This window comes from Bison bison, unplaced genomic scaffold, assembly GCF_000754665.1.
Source record: "Bison bison bison isolate TAMUID 2011002044 unplaced genomic scaffold, Bison_UMD1.0 scf7180017864283, whole genome shotgun sequence".
In the NCBI taxonomy this organism is placed as follows: domain Eukaryota; kingdom Metazoa; phylum Chordata; class Mammalia; order Artiodactyla; family Bovidae; genus Bison; species Bison bison.
The window spans coordinates 400,576-423,623 of NW_011494855.1; the positions used below are offsets into that span (position 1 = coordinate 400,576).

The 23,048-nt window shown below is 39.1% G+C and overlaps 1 protein-coding gene across 1 annotated transcript in view; it reads left to right on the forward strand.

The window, feature by feature from the left end:
• Window positions 1-23,048, forward strand: part of SLC44A5 (solute carrier family 44, member 5) — a 432,423-nt gene that overhangs the window by 366,830 nt on the left and 42,545 nt on the right. Inside the window, exons 6-8 of the mRNA XM_010849416.1 lie at window positions 7,251-7,335; window positions 17,800-17,928; window positions 18,749-18,809. Of these exons, the coding sequence (XP_010847718.1) occupies window positions 7,251-7,335; window positions 17,800-17,928; window positions 18,749-18,809 (275 nt within the window). The remainder of the gene's footprint in view (window positions 1-7,250; window positions 7,336-17,799; window positions 17,929-18,748; window positions 18,810-23,048) is intronic.

Here is a 23,048-nt window from a genome sequence, read left to right on the forward strand (position 1 = left end):
TAATTTAAGCCAACTTTTTCACTCTCCTCTTTTACTTTCATCAAGAGGCTTTTTAGTTCCTCTTCACTTTCTGCCATAAGGGTGGCGTCATCTGCATATCTGAGGTTATTGATATACATATATATATATATATATATATACACCACATATATCCATTCTTTTTAGATTATTTTCCCATATATACCAGTACAGAGTGTTGAGTAAAGTTCCCTGTGCTATATAATGTGTTTATTAGTTACCAGTTTTATATATCAATCCCAATCTCCCAATTTATCCCTTCTTCCCCCTCCCATCTTCTGGTAACCATGTTTGTTTTCTACATCTGTATCTCTATTTCTGTTTTGTAGATAAATTCATTTGTACCCTTTCTTAAAATTCCACGTATGAGTGATACATTATATAGTATTTGTATTTCTCTGTCTGACTTACTCAATATGAGAATCTCCAGGTCTATCTATATAGTTACAAATGGCATTATTTCATTCTTTTTATGGCTAATATTCCACTGTATACACACACCACATCTTCTTCATCTATTCCTCTGTTGATGTACATTTAGTTTGCTTCCATGTCATGGTTATTGTGAATAGTGCTGCTGTGAACATTCCTCTTTCTGTGTTTACCCTTTACCTGATTGAGTTTGTAATAAAGTTCAATTCTGCAATTTCATCAGAATCATTCATATTCTATTGGTAGATTGACTCTAAAAGTTTTCGAAATAAGACTTGTACTTTTTAATAGCTATTTAATGTTTATTCACTGTCTGGCCATTACATTTTCATTTCTACTGTGTCCTTGATACCAAAGCCAAATTTTACACTTTATTTGCAGCTTAGCATCATTCTGCATTTTAGTGTATTTCGACTTAGAGCAATGACATTCTTGTATAATGTTTTATTTGCCAGCAAGTTTTCTTGGACAGTCTCTATCAGGACAACAGTTTTTCTGCCTTTCCAACCCCACTATTTTTTAAGGGCTCCCTCTTCTCTGAACACCTACGTTGCAGAGTTCCTGCTTTTTGTTCTACTCAGCACCAGGCAAATTTTAGGCTCAATGCATAGCTTTAATTCTGAGACTTATCTACCTCATTAGATTGGACCCTGCTGCTACACTTTGCAAATAAGAGAATGCTCAGTTAACTTTAGATTTACAGAAGGATTTTTTTAGCCTGAATTTGTGCCATGAACTTTTTTCTGTATCCCAGCTTGTCTTTTTTCTTTGTTGACACTCTTGTTTTGATGGAGAACATTCTTGACTATCTTCATAAGACAAGAAAGCATAGAAAGATAAATCCTTGGAAATGTTTTTCTTCTCCCTCTTTACAATTGATTGATGGTTGAGCTTTAGAGATGTATCTTGAAAGACAATTCCTGTCAGAAATTTTAAGATGTTATTCTGTTGTTTTTGGCATCCATTCTGTCTAATGTTAGTCTGATTCACAAACCTTGTGGTGAAATCATTTTTTCTGTTTTGAAAGATTTTTCCTTTGGAAAAGCATTTAAAAGTATTTATTTTTGGTGTTCTGAAATCTTACAATTCAATGTAGGTCTTACTTAAAAAAAAATCTTTTTGTCTAGTCTTTGATGGGTCCTTTAATTCTAAAGAACTGTGACTCAGTTCTTTAGAAAATTTTTTTCTAAAAGTTTTCGGTTTTCAGTTCTTTAGAAAACTTTTTCTAAAAGTTCTTTAGAAAAATTTTTCCTCTGAAAAATTTTCTTCTGTTATTTCTTTTCTGTTTTCATTCTTTCCATTTTATTGGCTGTCCTTTTGGAACTCTATTATTCGTAACTTGGACCGCTTTGATTAGTCTCAATACCTTTTTTTTCCCCCTTATATTTTCCATTTATGACTTTTTATTCTGTATTCTAGAAGATTTTGTCAAGTTTTTTCCAGTTCTGCCTTTGATTTTTAGATTTTGTTAATCATTATTTTATTCTCTTAAAGCCCTCTTGTTTTCTAATTGTTTATAATAACATAGTATTTTTATTTATGAATAATCTGATTGAATCTCTCTGAAAATACTGTTTTTTAAAGGTCCCTTCTATGCTCTGAATTATTTTTATTTTATCCAGCATTGCTTTTTGTTTGTTTATTTTAGTCTTTCCTTTCATTTTCTGATTTCTCTTAAATTCCTGATGCTACTTGGTAATCCATTTTTACTATAGAAAGAATTGGGTCACTTGTGTGAATTTGCTCAGCTGCTGTGTCACTGGGTCAGTTTTTCCAAGGAGACCTCTGCCTAGTATGGGATAGGAACACTGTATTAGCTATTACATTTCACTACCACATGAACTGGTGGGAAGCTGACTGTCAGACATGGACTTTTAAAATGCCAGAATATGAAGGATTGTAGACTGGGGTATCCAGTTTCACAAAGGCCCTTGCTATCATTCAACAAAAGAGGCCTTTGTTTTTGCCTGTTTTTCCTGGATCCTAGAAGTCTTAAGTGTAGGACTATGGGGGGAGCACAGAGGTGCTGATTTGTACTGTAGACCTATATATAAACCTTTAAGTAATCTTCTCACTTTTGGCCACAGTTCTCATTTTTGAGTCCAGAATGTATCATGCTTTCTAACAGGCATATCATCAGTTCAGTTCAGTTCAGTTCAGTCGCTCAGTCATGTCCAACTCTTTGCGACCCCATGAATCGCAGCACGCCAGGCCTCCCTGTCCATCACCAACTCCCAGAGTTCACTCAGACTCACATCCATTGAGTCAGTGAGGCCATCCAGCCATCTCATCTCGTCCCTTCTCCTCCTGCCCCCAATCCCTCCCAGCATCAGAGTCTTTTCCAATAAGTCAACTCTTCGCATGAGGTGGCCAAAGTACTGGAGTTTCAGCTTTAGCATCATTCCTTCCAAAGAAATCCCAGGGCTGATCTCCTTCAGAATGGACTGGTTGGATCTCCTTGCAGTCCAAGGGACTCTCAAGAGTCTTCAACACCACAGTTCAAAAGCATCAATTCTTCAGCACTCAGCCTTCTTCACAGTCCAACTCTCACATCCATACATGACTAATGGAAAAACCATAGCCTTGACTAGACGGACGTTTGTTGGCAAAGTAATGTCTCTGCTTTTGATATGCTATCTAGGTTGGACATATATCCCACCCTTTTTGTAGCTTTTCTATAGTGCATTCATCACTCAACACACTCTCATATGCTCTTCATCTTCCAGAAATTATTGCCCTCATGTGCAATTGTGAGCAGATCCCATCCTGCACATCCTTAGCTGGTACGGCAGTGTTTATCCCTTTCGGTATTTTTATTTTTCTATTTCATGTGTCTCAGGAAGGAAAAGAGATGGGCTTAAGTGCATCTTACCTCATCTTGAACTAGTAGTTTGTAGTTGGTTCTATTTTATTGTTTCATGATGGAAATATGAAAGTGAAAGTGAAGTCGCTCAGTTGTGTCCGACTCTTTGTGACCCCATGGACTGTAGCCCACCTGGCTCCTCCATCCATGGGATTCTCCAGGCAAGAATACTGGAGTGGGTTGCCATTTCCTCTCCAGGGGAATCTTCCCAACCCAGGGATCGAACCCAGGTCTCTTGCATTGCAGGCAGATGCTTTAACCTCTGAGCCACCAGGGAAGCCCTTCTTATATTTATGGTGGAAATATAATTCAAGTTAAATAATGAGTTACGTCCTTAATCACTTTTGTGGAATTATTCCTCTCCAATCATTACCATTTGGCTTCCCTAATGCCTCAGATGGTAAAGAATCGTCCTGCAATGCAGCAGGCCCAGGTTCCCTACCTGGGTTGGAAAGATCCCCTGGAGAAGGAAGTGACTACCCACTCCAGTATTCTTGCCTGGGAAATCCCATGGACAGAGGAGCTTGGCGGGCTATACAGTTCATGGGGTTGCAGATTTGTATATAAGGAATCTGAGGACCACTGACATTAAAGGATATCAGGCAGGCTTTGACAGAATGAGTACAGATATGTTAAAAAAAACTAAGGAGGATTCTAAGATACTGAGAAACTTATTCTGAAATTGATCTCATTCATTCTGCAACATCTGATGAGTGCCTGGAATGGGCCAAGTACTAGGCTAAGTGTTGGGAAAGTAGATGGATATAAACATGAATAAGGTACAAACTTTACCCTTGAGGATTGCATTATCTGGTGAATAACAAGTTTATGCAGCATTTTGCAGTTTATAAGTCAGTTTTACCTATGGTGGACTCTTGACACTTGCTGACTTACCATTCAGCCTTTTAACTACTCCTAAGGGACTCCAATGATCCATGCATGACATGCAATAATTTATTTATTCACTTAGGTACAAATTTGAGTCACGTGCACCATGAGACTGTGTAGAATGTATAGCGGCCTGTGTGGTGAAAGAGCCGAATTCACTCTTGTGGAATCTTTAAGTAGCCTTGTGCATACTGTGCCTGCATTTATAGCCAGATTCTTGAGCCATCAGAACTCAATGGGATTACAAACATGAAGTGGGTTTGCTGCTGCTGCTGCTACTAAGTCGCGGCAGCCGTGTCTGACTCTGTGCGACCCCATAGACAGCAGCCCAACAGGCTCCCCCGTCCCTGGGAATTCTTCAGGCAAGAACACTGGAGTGGGTTGCCATTTTCTTCTCCAGTGCATGAAAGTGAAAAGTGAAAGTGAAGTCGCTTAGTCGTGTCTGACTCTTAGCGACCCCATGGACTATAGCCCACCAGGCTCCTCCATCCATGGGATTTTCCTGGCAAGAGTACTGGAGTGGGGTGCCATTGCCTTCTCTGGAAGTGGGTTTATTTCCCCCTTATTATTGCCTTCAATAATGTTCTTTCAAATTTCTTTTCTTCTTGTTTTGGCATCTTGGGTATCTTCCATAGCTTTCTAAACACTTTGTGTTAAAAAGTTCAGTGTAGTCCAATTTAAAATTTGAGTCCATCTCTTCCAATTCCCCAGCTCAGGTTTGAACTCTGCAAGAGAACTTAAGAGTGGGCCTGTTTTGTTATTTTCCTTCTCTTCCCTCCCTCCTGGTTTTAGCTCTTTGTGTTGTGACATATAGAAGGAGAAAGAGTGTCTGTTACTTTCCTGGCCAGTGCCCTAGTCCCACATGGTTGTTACTACTGAAACTAAGATGTAACTGACTATCCATAAACTCTCTCCTTGACAAAGCCTGGCTCTCTCATGGTGTGAAAGTGGAAATTCTCTGCGGAAGTCCTTACTGACTAGTCTTTTGATCTGAGAAATGAGTTTTGGCTTTCTCTCCACCAAACCCCTTCAGCTCCATCCCTAGTGATTCATCTCCAGTCTCTTATCAGGTGATGTACCACCAGGAAGATGCAAGCCCATTTCCTTGGCTCCATACCCTTCCATGACAGACCACTTCAGTGCTGTCCTCCATCTGCACCATTGGTTTATTTCCACTCTCTTGTGGTTTCTGGGTCTCACATTTCTCCTCTAAAATGGGCAGAGGGCTGTAGTAAGTCTGCCACACAAAGCAGTATCCAGCTGGAAACCGAGATGCTGGTCCGCCCTTCCCATGTCCGTGTGTGCTCAGTCGCTTTAGTCACGTCTGACCCTTTGAGACTTTGTGGCAGCCTGCCATACCATCCCAGCTATAGCCTGGGACTGTAGCTTGCCAGGCTCCTCTGTCCATGGGATTCTTCAGGCAAGAATACTGGAGTGGGTCATGTATTCCTTCAGGAGATCTTCCCAACCCCAGGATTGAACACAAATCTCTTATGTCTTTGGCATTGGCAGGTGGGATCTTTACCTCTAGAACCAACTGGGATACCCTCTGTCTCTGTGAGAGATTCTCTCAGAGCCTTTGTGGTTTGAAACCCAGAAGAAATAATCCACCCTTTCAATGAGGAGAGGAGAAAAAATCCTCTGAACTCTGATGACTGTATCCTGCCAGTTCCACTGTCTCCAATCACCTCCCTCACTCATCTTTTGCTTATGAAGACATGAGCAAGAAGCAGCAGAAGTGATGCAAGGATCTAGCCCACATTTTCTGTGGAGAGCTTTTTTTGTTTCTAGATTCAGATCCTACTTGGTGATCATGAGTCAGCAGGAAAAATATAACTCAACAGCCTATTATACATTTTATGTTATATATGTAGTCATGTTAACTTGGGACTTTACAAGGTTCTGGAAACATTCCTCTTGAATGTATATGGCTATGTTCTCTCAAGATATTGTTTATAGACCACCTGTATCTGAATCAGTTGGGGATCACAGAGGGAAATGTGAATTCCTAGGGTCTGGGCTCTGAAGGGTTGAGAAGGAGTCAGGAATCACAGTTTTCAACACACACCCCAAGGTTCACTGATGCATACTAAAGTTAGACAGCCATTTGTCTTGAGCCCACCCTTTCCTATGTCCTCCCAACACCACTGTTCAGCAGGTCAGGCTGGTATTATCCCCATTTTACTGCTGAGGAAATTGAGATTTAGAGGAGAAACGTGGCTTGCCAAATGGCAAAGTCATCACTATTGCTAGCGAAGTGTGTGTGTGGTGTGTGTGTTTGTCATTCAGTTGTGTCCGACTCTTTGTGACTCCATGGACTGCAGCCTGCCAGGCTCCTCTGTCCATGGAATTCTCCAGGCAAGAATTACTGGAGTGGGTTGCCATTCCCTTCTCCAGGGGAATCTTCCTGACCCAGGGATTGAACCCAGGTCTCCAGCATTGCAGGCAGATTCTTTACCATCTGAGCCATGAGGGAAGATCCCCAATAATAAATGTCAAGTTATGCCACCACTATGCCCCTGAACATAATTTTAAACAGAGAGAAAATATAACTAAATTTACCTTTTTTCAGATCACTGAAATAATACATGTTTATCTCATGAAACCCATAAAATACAAAATTATCTAAATAAATATAATGCCACCATTCAGATATAATCATTTGTTTCTGCATATAATGTGTTATAACTGTTTTTGGAAAATTAAATCATATTTTGATACTCTTTAGTAACCTGCTTCTTAAATTCATCCATTAAATATTTTTCAACATTATTTTCAATGGCAGTATGATCTTTTACTTTATAGATGTGGAGTTCTTTATTGAACCAATCCCCTGTTGATGGACAATTTGATTATTTTGACTTTTTACTATTACCAAAAGCTACTTTAAGTGTTAGGCCACTTGATGGGAATTTGGGGAATATGTTGCAACTTCCTAGAGGAAATGAAGCAGATTTTTAAAGGTCATGTTATATTAAAATATACCCAATGATATGAAATGATATGAAATATTTCCACAGTCACTAAAAACTATTATGTTGTTTTTTAGGAACAAGTCCATTTTGTTTTACTTTAACCTGCTCACCTGTACCAGTCCCTCCGTGGTGGTAAACCTACAGTGCCCTACCACACAGGTAAGGCAAAAAAAATGCCTCACTGGGTTTAGCAATTTTGAACATTCTTGGATGACAGAACTGAGAAACTCTATTTGAATTCTGGATGTGTGTGATTAATGATGAATTTATGGAAGGTGACAAGACAGAAGTATAATCTCATGTTTGTTCGTATACAATAAAAACAGGGATTAATCATTTAGTATCACTAGGAACCTCAGTGATTATCTTGTCCAACCACCTATTTTTATAAATGAAAAAACTGCAGTATAGAGAAGTAGAGATATTTTTCTCAAGATTAGCATTAGGAAGAATAAAGCCATCTATTGTAACTAATAAACTTCAGTTTTTCAGTGACTAAACACAATAGTTTCTTTTTGGCCATATAATAGTATAAGGCGGTGTTTGCAGTCGGTGGCGGCTCTCTTCCAGGCTCCTTCATCTGGTGACTCTGTCATCCCTTAAGGCCTCAGCAGCAGCAGCAGCAGCATCTAGTTGCTAGAAGGAGGCAAAAAGCTGAATAAAGCACCCCTGTTCTAAGCCTTGGATCAGTTGGGTCACACATTGTATTTCTACTCAAATAGCATAAACTTATAAGTTTTAAATGTTCAACCTGAGATGCAAGCAGGAAGGAAAGAAGAAATAAAGCAATGTAATTGTGGACTGAGCAGCCTCTTATGTACCATGAAGAAATGAAACAAGAGGCACAGATATCAATGGGCAGTTCCTTTCGTTTTCTATAGTCTATCCATCTGTACTCTAGAGGACCCTTCTTCCCAAGGGAGACAACTCAGAGTCCTGTGTGGTACTGAACTTCAACCCACAGTCTAGGATCTATGGATGATGGGTAGTCTCTCCATCAGGTCTTGACACTAAATGCACAATGGGGAACAGGGCTAGGGAAGTTAGAATACAAACTCCCATTCAGAAAGGGAGGAGGTGTAAGTGCACAGTGGCCTTTACTGCATAGCACAAGAACAGTCTTTTATTCTCTTTGGATTGTGTTCTCTGAAGGAAGTTCCTTATCTATAATCCTGTGATCCTTCGCTCAACAAACTGGAAGGTTATTTCCTGTCTGTCAACCTCAGGCCATACCACTGCTGAACACTGGAAATATGCCCTCTTAAAGGCCACGTGGCTTTGAAACTCTCTTCCTGTTGTACAAGTTTATCATGTCAAAGATTATTTTAACAGTCAAATGCCTTTTCAGGTTAGGTCATGAATTTAGCAGTACAACTACCTTAAAAACTCAGTAGGATTTTGACTTATCTGCTTCCTCCTGGTTCCTTGTGCAAGTAAACCACAGCCAAAGGTCTTCTCTAGAAAATCTGCTTGCTTTCCTCCTCATGTCCCTCAAAGACTTTTAATAGCTTATTTCCTGCTGAGATTTAAGCCATCTTGGGGTATTAACATCTTAGTTCTGTGACCACCTCTACCACAGAACCTTGTTTTTATCGCAGCCACTCACCCCCAAGGTCAAATCATCGCTCTTGTCAGTACCAATAATTACCACCCTTAATTTCAAACATCATACTGTCTAATCATTTCAGTCCCTCTAATATTTCAACTCCAGTTATTCTTCTACCTCACTGGGACCTACAAACCACTGACCTGATACCCTTCAAAGTTTCCCTCAGTTCTATCATCTTTCCATCTCCTTCTTTATATGATTTAAACTCCATGGTCCCTCTTGAAAATCACTCCTTTATAGAACCCTCATACGGTAAAGAGTCTGTCTACAATGCGAGAGACCCAGGTTCGATCACTGGGTTGGGAAGATCCCCTGGAGAAGGAAATGGCAATCCACTCCAGTACTACTGCCTGGAAAATCCCTTGGACAGAGGAGCCTGGTAGGCTACAGTCCATGGGGTCGCAGAGTGGGACACGACTGAGCGACTTCACTTCTTCATACGTTATTATGGCAATGTAAATTGGTGCAGCAGGTATGGAAACCAGTATGGAGGTTTCTTAAAAAACTAAAGACAGAACTACCATGTGATTCAGCAACTCCACTCCTGAGTATAAATCCAGAGAAAACTCTTAATTTGAAAAGATACATGCTCCTAGGTGTTCATAGCAGCATGATTTACAATAGCCAACACATGGAAGCAACCTAAATGTCCATTAACAGATGAATGGTTAAAGAAGATGTGGTACATATATACAATGGAATATGACTCAGCCATAAAAAGAATGAAATAATGCCATCTGCAGCAACTTGGAGGCCACTGCTTAAGTGAAATAAGTCAGACAGAGAAAGACAAATACTGTATGATTATCACTTATATGAGGAATCTGAAAAATGATACCAATGAACTTATTTACAAATCAGAAACAAACTCACAGACATAGAAAACAAATTTATGGTTACCAAAGAGGAAGGGAGAAGAGAGATAAATTATGAGTTTTGTACTAACAGATAAATACTACTATATATAAAATAGATAAACAGGGTTCTATATAGACAGATTTCCTGTTTAGTACAGGGAACTATATTTAATATCTTTTAATAAAGTACAATGGAAAAATGTGTATGTATGTGTATATATATGTGTGTGTATATATATATATATATATATATATATAAAACATCACTTTGCTGTACACCAGCCAAAGTAAAAACAATACCAAGTTGTGAATGTGACTGGTGATGGAAGTAAAGTCCGATGTTGTAAAGAGCAACATTTCATAGAAACCTGGAATGTTAGGTCCATGAATCAAGGCAAATTGGAAGGGGTCAAAAAGGAGATGTCAAGAGTAAACACCAACATTTTAGGAATCGGTGAACTAAAATGGACTGGAATGGGTGAATTTAACTCAGATGACCATTATATCTATTACTGTGGGCAAAAATCCCTTAAAGAAATGGAGTAGCCATCATAGTCAACAAAAGAGTCCAAAATGCAGTACTTGGAGGCAATGTCAAAAACCACAGAATGATCTCTGTTCATTTCCAAGGCAAGCCATTCAATATCACAGTAATCCAAGTCTGCCCTGACCAGTAATGCTGAAGAAGCTAAAGTTCAACGGTTCTATGAGGATCTACAAGACCTTCTAGAACTTACACACACACAAAAATGTCCTTTTCATTGTAGGGTACTGGAATGCAAAAGTAGGAAGTCAAGAAACACCTGGGGTAACAGGCAAATTTGGCCTTGGAGTACAGAATGAAGCAGGGCAAAGGCTAATAGAGCTTTGCCAAGAGAATACACTGGTCATAGCAAACACCCTCTTCCAACAACACAAGAGAAGACTCTACACATGGACATCACCAGATGGTCAATACCAAAATCAGATTGATTATATTCTTTGCTGCCAAATTTGGGGAAGCTCCATACAGTCAGCAAAAACAAGACCGGGAGCTGACTGTGGCTCAGATCATGAACTCCTTATTGCCAAATTCAGACTTAAACTGAAGAAAGTAGAGGAAACCACTAGACCATTCAGGTATGACCTAAATCAAATCCCTTATGATTATACAGTGGAAGTGAGAAATAGATTCAAGGCATCAGATCTGATAGACAGAGTGCCTGAAGAACTATGGACGAAGGTTCATGACATTGTACAGGAGGCAGTGATCAAGACCATCCCCATGAAAAAGAAATGCAGAAAGGCAAAATGGTTGTCTGAGGAGGCCTTGCAAACAGCTATGAAAAGAGAAGCGAAAGGCAAAGGAGAAAAAAGGAAAGATATACCCATTTGAATGCAGAATTCCAAAGAATAGCAAGGAGAGATAAGAAAGCCTTCCTCAGTGATCAGTGCAAAGAAATAGAGGAAAGCAATAGAATGGGAAAGACTAGCTATCTCTTCAAGAAAATTAGAGATACCAAGGGAACATTTCATGCTAAGATGGGCTCAATAAAGGACATAAATGGTATGGAACTAACAGAAGCATAAGATATTAAGAAGAGGTGGCAAGAATACATGGAAGAACTGTACAAAAAAGATCTTCACGACCCAGATAATCATGATGATGTGATCACTCACGTAGAGCCAGACATCCTGGAATGTGAAGTCACGTGGGCCTTAGGAAGCATCACTATAAACAAAGTTAGTGGAGGTAACAGAATTCCAGTTGAGCTATTTCAAATCCTAAAAGATGATGCTGTAAAAGTGCTGCACTCAGTTTGCCAGCAAATTTGGAAAACTCAGCAGTGGCCACAAGACTTGAAAAGGTCAGTTTTCATTTTAATCCCAAAGAAAGGCAATGCCAAAGAATGCTCAAACTATCACACAATTGTACTCATCTCACATGCTAGCAAAGTAATGCTTAAAATTCTCCAGGCCAAGCTTCAACAGTACTTGAACCATGAACTTCCAGATGTTCAAGCTAGATTTAGAAAAGGCAGAGGAACCAGAGATCAACAGGTTTGAATACCAGACCACCTGACCTGCCTCCTCAGAAATCTGTATGCAAGTCAAGAAGCAATAGTTAGAACCAGACATGGAACAGCAGACTGGTTCCAAATTGGGGAAGGAGTATGTCAAGGCTGTACATTGTCACCCTGCTTATATAACTTATATGCAGAGTACATCATGAGAAACGCTGGATTGGATGAAGCACAAGCTGGACTGGATGAAGCACAAGGTTGATTTCTGGGAGAAATATCAATAACCTTAGATATGCATATGATATCACCCTTATGGCAGAAAGTGAAGAATTAAAGAGACTCTTGATGAAAGTGAAAGAGGAGAGTGAAAAAGTTGGCTTAAAACAACATTCAAAAACCTAAGATCATGGTATCTGGTCCCATCACTTCATGGCAAATAGATGGGGAAACAGTGGAAACAGTGACATTCTTTATGTTTTTGGACTCCAAAATCAGTGCAGATGGTGACTGCAGACATGAAATTAAAAGATCTTGCTCCTTTGAAGAAAAGTTATGATCAACCTTGTCTAGCATATTAAAAATCAGAGACATTATTTTGCCAACCAGGGTCCATTTAGTCAAAGCTATGATTTTCCAATAGTCATGTATGGATGTGAGAGTTGGACTATATAGAAAGGTGAGTGCCGAAGAATTGATGCTTTTGAACTGGGGTGTTGGAGAAGACTCTTTGAGAGTCCCTTGGACTGCAAGGAGATCCAACTGGTCAATCATAAATGAAATCAATCATGAATATTCATTGGAAAGACTGATGCTGAAGCTGAAACTCCAGTAGTTTGGCCACCTGATGCGAAGAACTGACTCATTTGAAAAGACCCTAATGCTGGGAAAGATTGAAGGTGGGAGGAGAAGGGGATGACAGAGCATGAGATGGTTGGATGGCATCACTGACTCAGTGGACATGAGTTTGAGTGGACTCCGGGAGTTGGTGATGGACAGGGAGGCCTGGTATGCTGCGGTTTATGGGGTCACAAAGAGTCAGACACGACTTAGCAACTGAACTGAACTGTACACCAGAAAGTAACACAACATTGTAAAACAACTATACTTCAATAAAATTTTGAAAAGAATTTTTGAATCACACCTTTATATAAACCCTCAATTCTTTTCCCCCCTCTCATTTACTTTCCTGGCAAAAACTCATTCATGACTAAATGCAGCTTTCTGCCTACTCCATGCCTCAACCTAGGCAATAGTGTGTTCTTGCAGAAAACACACACAACAGTCCATTAAATTGAGGGCTGCTAACCTCCAGGGTCCCCTCCATGCTGTCCCTCAATCACACAAGAGACCCTTTGTCCATTCACTAGCTACTCTGCTAGAAAACAATTTCACACCTTTTCCTCTCATCACAAACCTCCAAGCCCTCCTTCCCAGTCTCTATCAGCCTTTGACTTGGCTTCCTATTTCCCTGTGAAAATATCAACATTCAGTAGACAACTTTTACAGATTCCCACACTGACCTTCCTGCCATTATCTGTGTTCATGTATTTACTCTGCCTTCCCTGCTCTTCTCTGGAGGAACAGCCTGTGTGCCCAAGGCCAGCCCATCTGCTTGTGCATTAGATCTTATTCTCACTCACAAACTCCAGCATACAGCTCCAGAAATCTTCTGTTATTTTTTTATTACCATTTTCCTTCTCTACTAAATCATCCCCATCAGAAGAAAAACATGCTGTTATTTCTTCCATATTAAAAAGTTTTCTCCTTGATCCCATATCCCCTTACAGTTACTGCTTCATGTCTTTGTGGTTCTTTTTTTTTTGCAAAATTCCTCAGAAGAATAATTTATATCCAATGTGTCTGAATCTTCTCTTCTTACTTGCATTCAGGCTTTTATTCTTACTCCATTTTCTCCAAATGATACCATTGATCTCCATATATTTAAGCCAATGGTCAATTCTCTATCCATATTTACTTGATCCAACAGTATTGTTTAATCAATCCCTCTTCCTTAAAGTACTTTCTTCACTTGGCTCCTAGGACATAGCATTCTCTTTCCTCTTAATTCTCTGGATCCTCCCTCTCAGTATTCTTTGATGGTTTCTCCTCATCTTCCCAGCACCTTGTAAACACTGGGGTTTCCTCCTCCACCAGGCTTAGCCCTCTTCAAAATATATATGTACCCTTTTGGTGATCACACCTAGTCTTTTGGTTTTACTACCATCTATATACCGCCCTTCCTAGTTTATATATGTATATTCCCAGGACTCCAGTTCTTTTTATCCAACCACCTATGTCATGTCTCTACATGGATATTTAGTTGGCATCTCAAATTTAACATGTCCAAACTCAATCCCTGAAAGCCTCTGACTTTATCCCTAAAATTGTTCCCCACCCCCCACGCCCGCCAACAGTCTTTTCTTTTTCAGTTAAGGCCAACTCTAAAACCATGGAATCACCCTTGATCCCTCTTATCTCGTGTACTCATATTTGAGCTGTGAGCTAATTCCTCTGGTCTCCATTCAAAATATACCCAGGACCAAATTACTTTTAACCATCTCCTCCTCTTTTCAAGGAGCCAGTATATTGTTTCAGTGACCCCTGACTGGTCTCTCTGCCTCTATTCTTGCCCCTGCCTCCAGTCCCTTAGTCTCTTCTCCACCCAGCAGCCAGTGTGATCCTGTTAAATGTCAGTCACATTATATCCCTCCTTTGCTCAGGCCCCTTTCCCTCAATAGCTTCCCAAGTTACCCATATTAAAAGCCAAAGTCCTAACAATGTCCTCCAAGGTCCTTCACTGCATGCCTGACTCTGACCACATTTGCTCTGTTTCTCCCTCTGCTCACTGCACTCAGGTCATAGTGACCATCCATTGTCTTCAAAGGATCCAAGAAAGCACCTAGACTTTGCTGTTCTCCCTGCCTAGCCTCCTCTTTCTCCAGAGGACTACAGTTTGATCACTAGTCTTCAAGTCTTCCTCAAATATTACCTTTTCAGTGACACCTCCCTTTGACTACCTGTTTAAAGTTATAATCCCATCCTGGTTCCTTTCATCATCTGGCCTTTCTAGCCTTATTTTTCTCTATAACAGCTACTATCATTTTGGGTGCTTAGTCGCTCAGTCATCTCCGAGTCTTTGCTCCCCCATGGACTGTAGCCTGCCAGGCTCCTCTGTTGATGGGATTCTCCAGGCAAGAATACTTAGAGCAAACAATTTTACTTATTTGTTATTACCCATCTCTTCCTACTAGAATGTACTGCTTGAGGGTAGGGATTTTTATCTCTTTTGTTCACTGCTGTGTCCCCAGTGCCTAGAACAGGCTCAGAGTAGGTGACTGATAAATATTTGTTGAATTAAAGAGTAAATGAATGAATGAGAGAATTAATATTTTACTATTCCCAGTCTAGAAAATCTTCCACTATACTATACAAATCCATCATTCTCATGATGAAACAAAAAATCCTTCCACACTATGCTTTTTGTTAAACATTTCAGTTACTAGATCCTTTCTTCATTGGAACTGTACTGTTTTAATCTTCAGTGTAACTTTCTCTTCCGCTCACCAAATCCTAATTTATATTAGAGTATTAATTGCATATGAACAGAATATGTAAAAATAATGATGAAGAACTATATTCAAGGTGCCCCTTTGTGGTTATACAAAGAATCAGAACTGAGTCAGAATATATATCAGCTGCCAATAATACAGAATTGCTCTCAGTCTGCCAGGTAATAATGCATCTACTGATTTTATGCATTATGTTTTCTGTTAACTGCAGCATGGTCCAGACATGTGTCATAAGCATTTAAGGACAAACCTTGATCAATTAGGCTATCCAACCTCAATGTGACCTTCATTTTTGGCTAATTATATGTTGATTGCTACTAATCAGCATTGTATTTATAGTGAACAAACACGTCTGATAGAGAGAGAGTAAAGAGTGGTTGCTGTATTGTTTTTTAACAGCTCCTTTATGTTTGGAATGAAATTTGGTGTCTCTTTAATAAAACATTTTTTAACATTTAAATTACTTTCTTTTATATGTTGCATGTTTGCTCAGTTGCTCGGCTGTGTCTGACTCTTTGAGAACCCCATGGACTGTAGCCTGCAGGTTCCTCTGTCCATGGGATTTTTTCAGGCAAGAATACTGGAGTCGGTTGCCACTTCCTCCTCCAGGGATTGATCGACCCAAGGATTGAACTGACATCTCCTGCATTGGCAGGCAAATTCTTTACCACTGAGCTACCTTGGAAGTCCACGTGTTGCATACACCATACTTTTATGTGTCTAGTATACATTGTATGTGTGTGTGTTTATAAATTCAGAAATCATCATGGCCTCAGCTCAGTAGTTCCTACCATCATTTAAAGCCAGTGAAGGCATTAATACATTCAGTTTTTACTTTATAAATCCATTTAAGTGTATCAAACAATGGGCTAGTTCAGTTATCTTCCAGAGTCTTATAAGTAAATTGCCAAAGTGTAAATGTCTGTGAGTTAGCTCCAAACATGTTAATGGTTTTTCTAAGTTTAACTCCAATCAGAGTAAACTTTGAACATTTGTATTGACAATGACCTCAGTCTTCTTCCCCAAAATGTGAGCATGTTGGATGCTGTGAATGTCCATCAACAGTTCTTCAGTTTTCATAGAAAGATACCTGTGAGACTTTCATTATTTCCTCTAGATGTGCATGAATGTGTGTATGTATTTGTGTGTGTGCACGTGTGTAGGAGAGACTAAGAAATTACATCTGGAGGTGTGAACATGAAGATGGGTTGTTTACCTTTTAGAAACTTCTAAAAGAAGTTAGAATGCTGCTGCTGCAAAACAATATTAACTATGACACTTGAGGTACCCATTTAGGTATCCACCTACTACCTTAGCTGTGGGGTCGATACCAAATGTCCTCATGTAGCAGAAACATGACCAAAAGATAGGAAAGAGATATCAGCTTAGCAGCTGTGTTTTTACCTAATTGCCAGTGGGGGCTGAGCTACAATCTGGCCAATGAGAATAGTTACCACAATATGGTAGGGAGATGGAGCAAGTCATAGCTGAGAGGGCTTCCATAAGGAGGAACTGGAGGTAGAGGAGAGAATGTTCAAGAATTGACTGCAACTCTCATGACATCATGTGATCGTTGGTTTTTTATTACATACAAAAGCAAAACAAACAGAGTGCCTCCTCCCTGATTGTGTTTTCTCTCTGTGGAGTTACTAATTGGATTGCAGTCACTCCACAGTAGCTCTGTGGACTAGCACAGTGATCTGATTTGGTATTAATAGGCCCCTAAAGTTCATTAAAGATAATTCCATCAGTGACGTCTCTGCCCACGGGTTTGACTGGTGTTGCTAAAAGACAATAATAATGATTGATTACCACAAATATCCCTAATTTTGTTAGTTTCTTATGGTAATAAACCCCCCAATTATGTTCTGAAAATTCACTGGTTTTGATAGTTCTTAGTGGCATAAGTTATCAATGTTTGGAGCATTTTTAATTACCATTCTATTCATACATAGGAAAGAAAGCAAGATTCTAACCCTGAAAATGTATAAACTACTCAGGCAAAATTAATCTTGGATTAAACTCTTATCTACTAATTCAGAAAATCATTAAAAATTTCATTAAAAGTTCATCTCTGTCCTGTGGATGATGTCACATCTACAAGTGATAAAATTGTGCACACACACACACACACACATGAACACCTGTAAAACTGGTAAAAACTGAATAAGGTTAGTGGATTCTAACAATACAAGCTTCCTGGTTGTGATATTGTGCTATGGTTATGCGAATTATTACCATTGGCCAAAACTGGGTGAAAGGTACATGGAATTTATTATTTTTAAAGCTGTGTAAAGATCTACAACTATATCAAATCAGAAGTTAAAAATATTTTGTTGTTGTATTGTATCTTATTGTTTTAATAGCATATTAGCATCCAAGGGCAAGGAGTAGAGGTTGATAGCCGGTACATGAAATTTAATTTTTTACAATATGTTTAGAAAATTGATTTAAGTTTCTTAGATGGAAATTGGTGCTTTGCTTTTTTATTGTGATGGGTAATTTAGAAGTTTAACCTTGTAGATAATTCCTTGGTTTGTTCAATTCAATTCAATTCAATTCCTACCACTGTATTTATTTCACAGATCTGTGTCTCCAAGTGCCCAGAAAGATTTTTAACTTACATGGAAATACAATTTAAGTACAAAAACGACAGTGAATACTGGACATACTACAGCCAGTTCTGCCGGACTACTTTTCTTAAGCCTGCGGAGGTATATGTGTTTAAGCTTAAAACTAGAGAAGAATTTATCTTGTTTCAATCTCAAGTGTAATGTATTTATAACTGGACAGGCTCCAAATTTTTCTAGGAAATTATTACTAATGTTACCATTTCATTAAAACACAAATGCACGTATATATACAAACACAACACAATTTAGAGCATATCATTTTGTAGACTTGGGGTGTTATACAGGACTATTAAGTCTGGTAAGTTAGTATGAACTATTTCCTGACACCAACAGATTCTCCACTTGGATGGATTTTTTTGCTGTCAAGAGCTAGGAGCTAAATGTCATTTGCGGTCACCATTTCATTAATGTGGTGATAAAGCTCCATGGCTACAGAGTAACAAGAACTTTATTTCCAAACCTGATTTGATAATTACTCATTTGAAAAAAAATCCCCAAACACTACCTAGACTTAAGATTTATAAGGGACTTCTAAAACCTTATTATGTTAATTAGCTGTGATGGCTTCTAAATTAAAGGAGATATCATTTTTCCAGGAAAAAATAAAAGCATTAGACTGAGGATATAACTAAGACAAAGATACACACCTTCAAAGATGTAGCTTGGTTTCAGCATGTCTGACTTTATTATTGTTGATTCAATTGAATTACAGTTAGGATATTTAAGAGTGTCAAGCAAGTATGTGTGTATGATAATCTTACAATTACTCTCACTAGGGGAGTAATTTGGAATAAGGAAATTATTAGGGAATTGCATTTTTAAAGGACACAATTTATATATTGACTAAGATGTGTCATCACATAGCCTTCGAAATGTTAACACATTCTTCCTTCAATTTTAGACTCTCTCACAAGTTTTACTGGATAATGATTGTCCATCAGCGATTTATCCAAGCAAACCTTGTAAGTGGTTATTATTTTACCTCAGAAACACAGGATCTACCAAGAAGCTATTTAATTCAGTTCACTGATTTTACAATTGACAAAAATGAGGCTGAGAATGGTCCTATAACTGGCCCATACTCCCTGAGTTAATTGAGAAGAAAGCCAAAGCTACAAAGCCCATTCTTCTGACTCCAGCCTAGGGTGTTCCCCAGGAGTGAGGTTTTAGGTTTGGTGGCATAAATGCACACAGAAAAGTTTAAAAATTGAATATTAAAAGTTCAGTCAGTTTGATTCTTTGCTACTCTAAGAAAACACATGAGCCACACGCAGACATACCCAAATACACCTACCCCTGAATTCGGCCAAAAAATTTGTTGAAAAATTGCTTGGGGAGTAAGTAGGAATGGGGTATATATTTATACCCCATTTATATGAATTTATATATTCATTTAAAACATGAAATATTTATATGTCTCCTGAATGAATTGACATTGTATTTCTTTAAAATTTATAAATGTAAACCCTGTTTAGGAGAAAATGAGATAATCACTCATTTTCCTTTCTTAAGGATATAATTCTAACTACAGATAAAAAACTTTATATAAAGATGTCCATCACAATGTTATTCAAAACAACCAAAAAAAGAAAAGGAAATATTCTAATATCCAAGAGCAATAATATACTGAAATAAATTATGATGCATTTATTAAATGAAATATTTTAGAATTTTTACACATAAGTATTGTTTATGTTACAATTTTAAATAAAATGAAAAATACTATATACATTGTAATGACAAGCCTCTAAAAATGAAAATGAATAAACAAAAGTATATTCAAAGAAAAAGATTGAAGAGAAATATGCCAAAATATTAAGTAATTAGCTGAAATCAAGATTGATGGGAGAGATATCAATAACCTCAGATATGCAGATGACACCACACTTAGGGCAAAAAATGAAGAAGAACTAAATAGCCTCCTGATGAAAGCGAAAGAGGAGAGTGAAAAAGTTGGCTTAAAACTCAGCATTCAGAAAACTAAGATCATGGCATCTGGTCCCATCACTTCATAGTGAATAGATGGGGAAACAGTGAAAACAGTGACAGACTTTATTTTTTGAGGCTCCAAAATCACTGCAGATGGTGACTGCAGCCACGGAATTAAAAGATGCTTGCTCCTTGGAAGAAAAGTTATGACCAACTTGATAGCATATTAAAAAGCAGAGACATTACTTTGCCAACAAAGGTCCATCTAGTCAAAGCTATGGTTTTTCCAGTAGTCATGTATGGATGTGAGAGTTGGACTATGGAGAAAACTGAACGCTGACAAATTGATGCTTTTGAACTGTGGTGTTAGAGAAGACTCTTTGAGAGTCTCTTGGACTGCAAGGAGATCCAACCAGTCAGTCTTAAAGGAAATCAGTATTCCTGGATATTCATTGAAAGGACTGATACTGAAGCTGAAACTGCAATACTTTGGCTACCTGATGTGAAGAACTGACTCATTTGAAAAGACCCTGATGCTGGGAAAGATAGAAGGCAGGAGAAAAAGGGGATGATAGAGGATGAGATGGCTGGATGGCATCACTGACTCAATGGACATGAGTTTGAGTAAGCTCTGGGAGTTGGTGATGGACAGGAAGGCCTGGTGTGCTGCAGTCCATGGGGTCACAAAGAGTCAGACATGAGTGAGCAACTGAACTAAACTGATTTTGGAGATAGCAAAACTATGGCCATTTTCTGTCTTCTTTCTTCTTTTTTCTTATCTGTTTTTCCACAATGAGTACATATTTCTTTTACAATGGAAGAAAGATAATAGACATTAGTTTGAGTAGAAAGTCAGGTACCATTGAGTTAGCAACTATCAAACACAATGTCTTACATGCTCCCTTCGTTCTTCTCTGGCTCATTAAAGACCCTCCATCAAAGTTGTGGGTCTGGCAAGCAACTGCATTTAACCAGGATTCCTTGAGCAATAGTGTCTGTAGTTAAGGACAGTGTTACAGATTTTTATGCAAAAGGGTAAAAATGAATCATTAGTCACTGAAGATACATTAGGTATATAAGATATTTCCTGCCTTTACAATTATAGTTTGTTTAGATAACACAATATAAAATGTACTTTGTGGATGTTGTTGTTTAGTTGCTAAGTCATGTCTGACTCTTTTGCAACTCCATGGACTATAGCCCCGGAGAAGGTAATGGCACCCTACTCCAGTACTCTTGCCTGGAAAATCCCATGGACGGAGGAGCCTGGTGGGCTGCAGTCCATGGGTTCGCTAAGAGTTGGACACGACTGAGTGAGTTCACTTTCACTTTTCACTTTCATGCATTGGAGAAGGAAATGGCAACCCACTCCAGTGTTCTTTCCTGGAGAATCCCAGGGACGGCAGAGCCTGGTGGGCTGACGTCTATGGGGGCGCACAGAGTCAGACACAACTGAAGTGACTTAGCAGCAGCAGCAGCAGGACTGTAGCCCACCAGGTTCCTTTGTCCATGGAATTCTCCAGGCCAGAATACTGGAGTAGGCAGCCTTTTCCTTTTCCAGGGGATCTTCCCAACCCAGAGATCAAACTCTGGTCTCCCGCATTGCAGGTGGATTCTTTACCAACTGTGCCATCAGGGAGTCCAAGAATACTGGAATGGGTTGCCATTTCCTTCTCCAGGGGATCTTCCTGATCCTGGGATCGAACCCACATCTCCTGCATTGCCAGGCAGATTCTTTACCAGTGAGCCACCAGGGAAGCCCACACTGGGGACACAAAAATGAATAAGGCACAGTCCTTCAAAGTCTAGTGAAGGAAACACTGAAGTCAATTTGCATCCCCCCAATAGGGAATTAAATATAGTACTTGAAACAATGTTATGCAGCTAACAAAATTCACTCATTAAAGATTTTATAAATGGAAATAAGTAATAATAAAAGAAAGAAACAAGAGACAATATCTCATGTACTATATAGTTAATAACTCTCAACAACAACAACAAAAAATGTATACAGAAGAAAGACTGGAAGGAAATGCACCAAAATGTTAATATAGTTCACTGTAGCTTGTAAAACTATGTAAAGTTTTGTATCTTGTTTCAAGAATTTTTTTCTACTTTCCAAAAATATAATGACCATATTTAGTAATGAAAGGTAACAGACTAGATGAGTAACTGTCCAGAAATACTACACAGAACAAGTGTGGGAAGTTCTGTAGGTGGGATCATATGGAAGCAGCAAAAAGAAAAGGAGTACACGAAAAGGCCGAAGAGAGGGTAGGAGAGAACCTGGGCCTGTGAACCAAGGGAAGACAGGGGAGGGGTTATGAAGGGCAGGGGTTGTCTCCTGTGTCAAAGACTCATTCAACAGGAAAATTAACTCATTCAACAGCAAAGATTTACTGAGTTCCATTCTGTACCAAGCCCTGTGCTAGGTAATGGGTTCCAGCTGGATGAAGAGTAAAAAGTATTTGGAAGCTTTGGCAATTAGGGGGTCACTGGAATCACTGGGAGGACAATTTCCATGGCGAGGTGGAGGCAGAAATATGGTTGGATTGAGAGGGAATAGAAGCATCTGGTGGAGACTATGTCAAATTTGCCAGGGAGGAGCAGGACAGAGAAAGGATACTAAGCAGTCATCCCTATTACAGATGCTACAGAGGATGAAGGTGAGTAGACAAACTGATTTTAAAGCCAGATAAGTCAGGAAAAGCTTTATGAAGACATAGTTCTTTCTCTGTATCAACTGCTTTCATATTTTCAGGTTTAAACTCCATATCAACTCCTGCAAGTCTGTATTACTCCTTGTTAAAAAAAAAAAAAAAGATAAACCATTCCTGATTCTTCCTCTTTCTTCCTGTAAAATTGATATTTTAAAACATTTTTAGTAATCAGATCATATCAGATCAGTCGCTCAGTCGTGTCTGACTCTTTGCGAGCCTATGAATCGCAGCATGCCAGGCCTCCCTGTCCATCACCAACTCCCGGAGTTCACTCAGACTCACGTCCATCGAGTCAGTGATGCCATCCAGCCATCTCATCCTCTGTCATCCCCTTCTCCTCCTGCCCCCAATCCCTCCCAGCATCAGAGTCTTTTCCAATGAGTCAACTCTTCGCATGAGGTGGCCAAAGTACTGGAGTTTCAGCTTTAGCATCATTCCTTCCAAAGAAATCCCAGGGCTGATCTCCTTCAGAATGGACTGGTTGGATCTCCTTGCAGTCCAAGGGACTCTCAAGAGTCTTCTCCAACACCACAGTTCAAAAGCATCAACTCT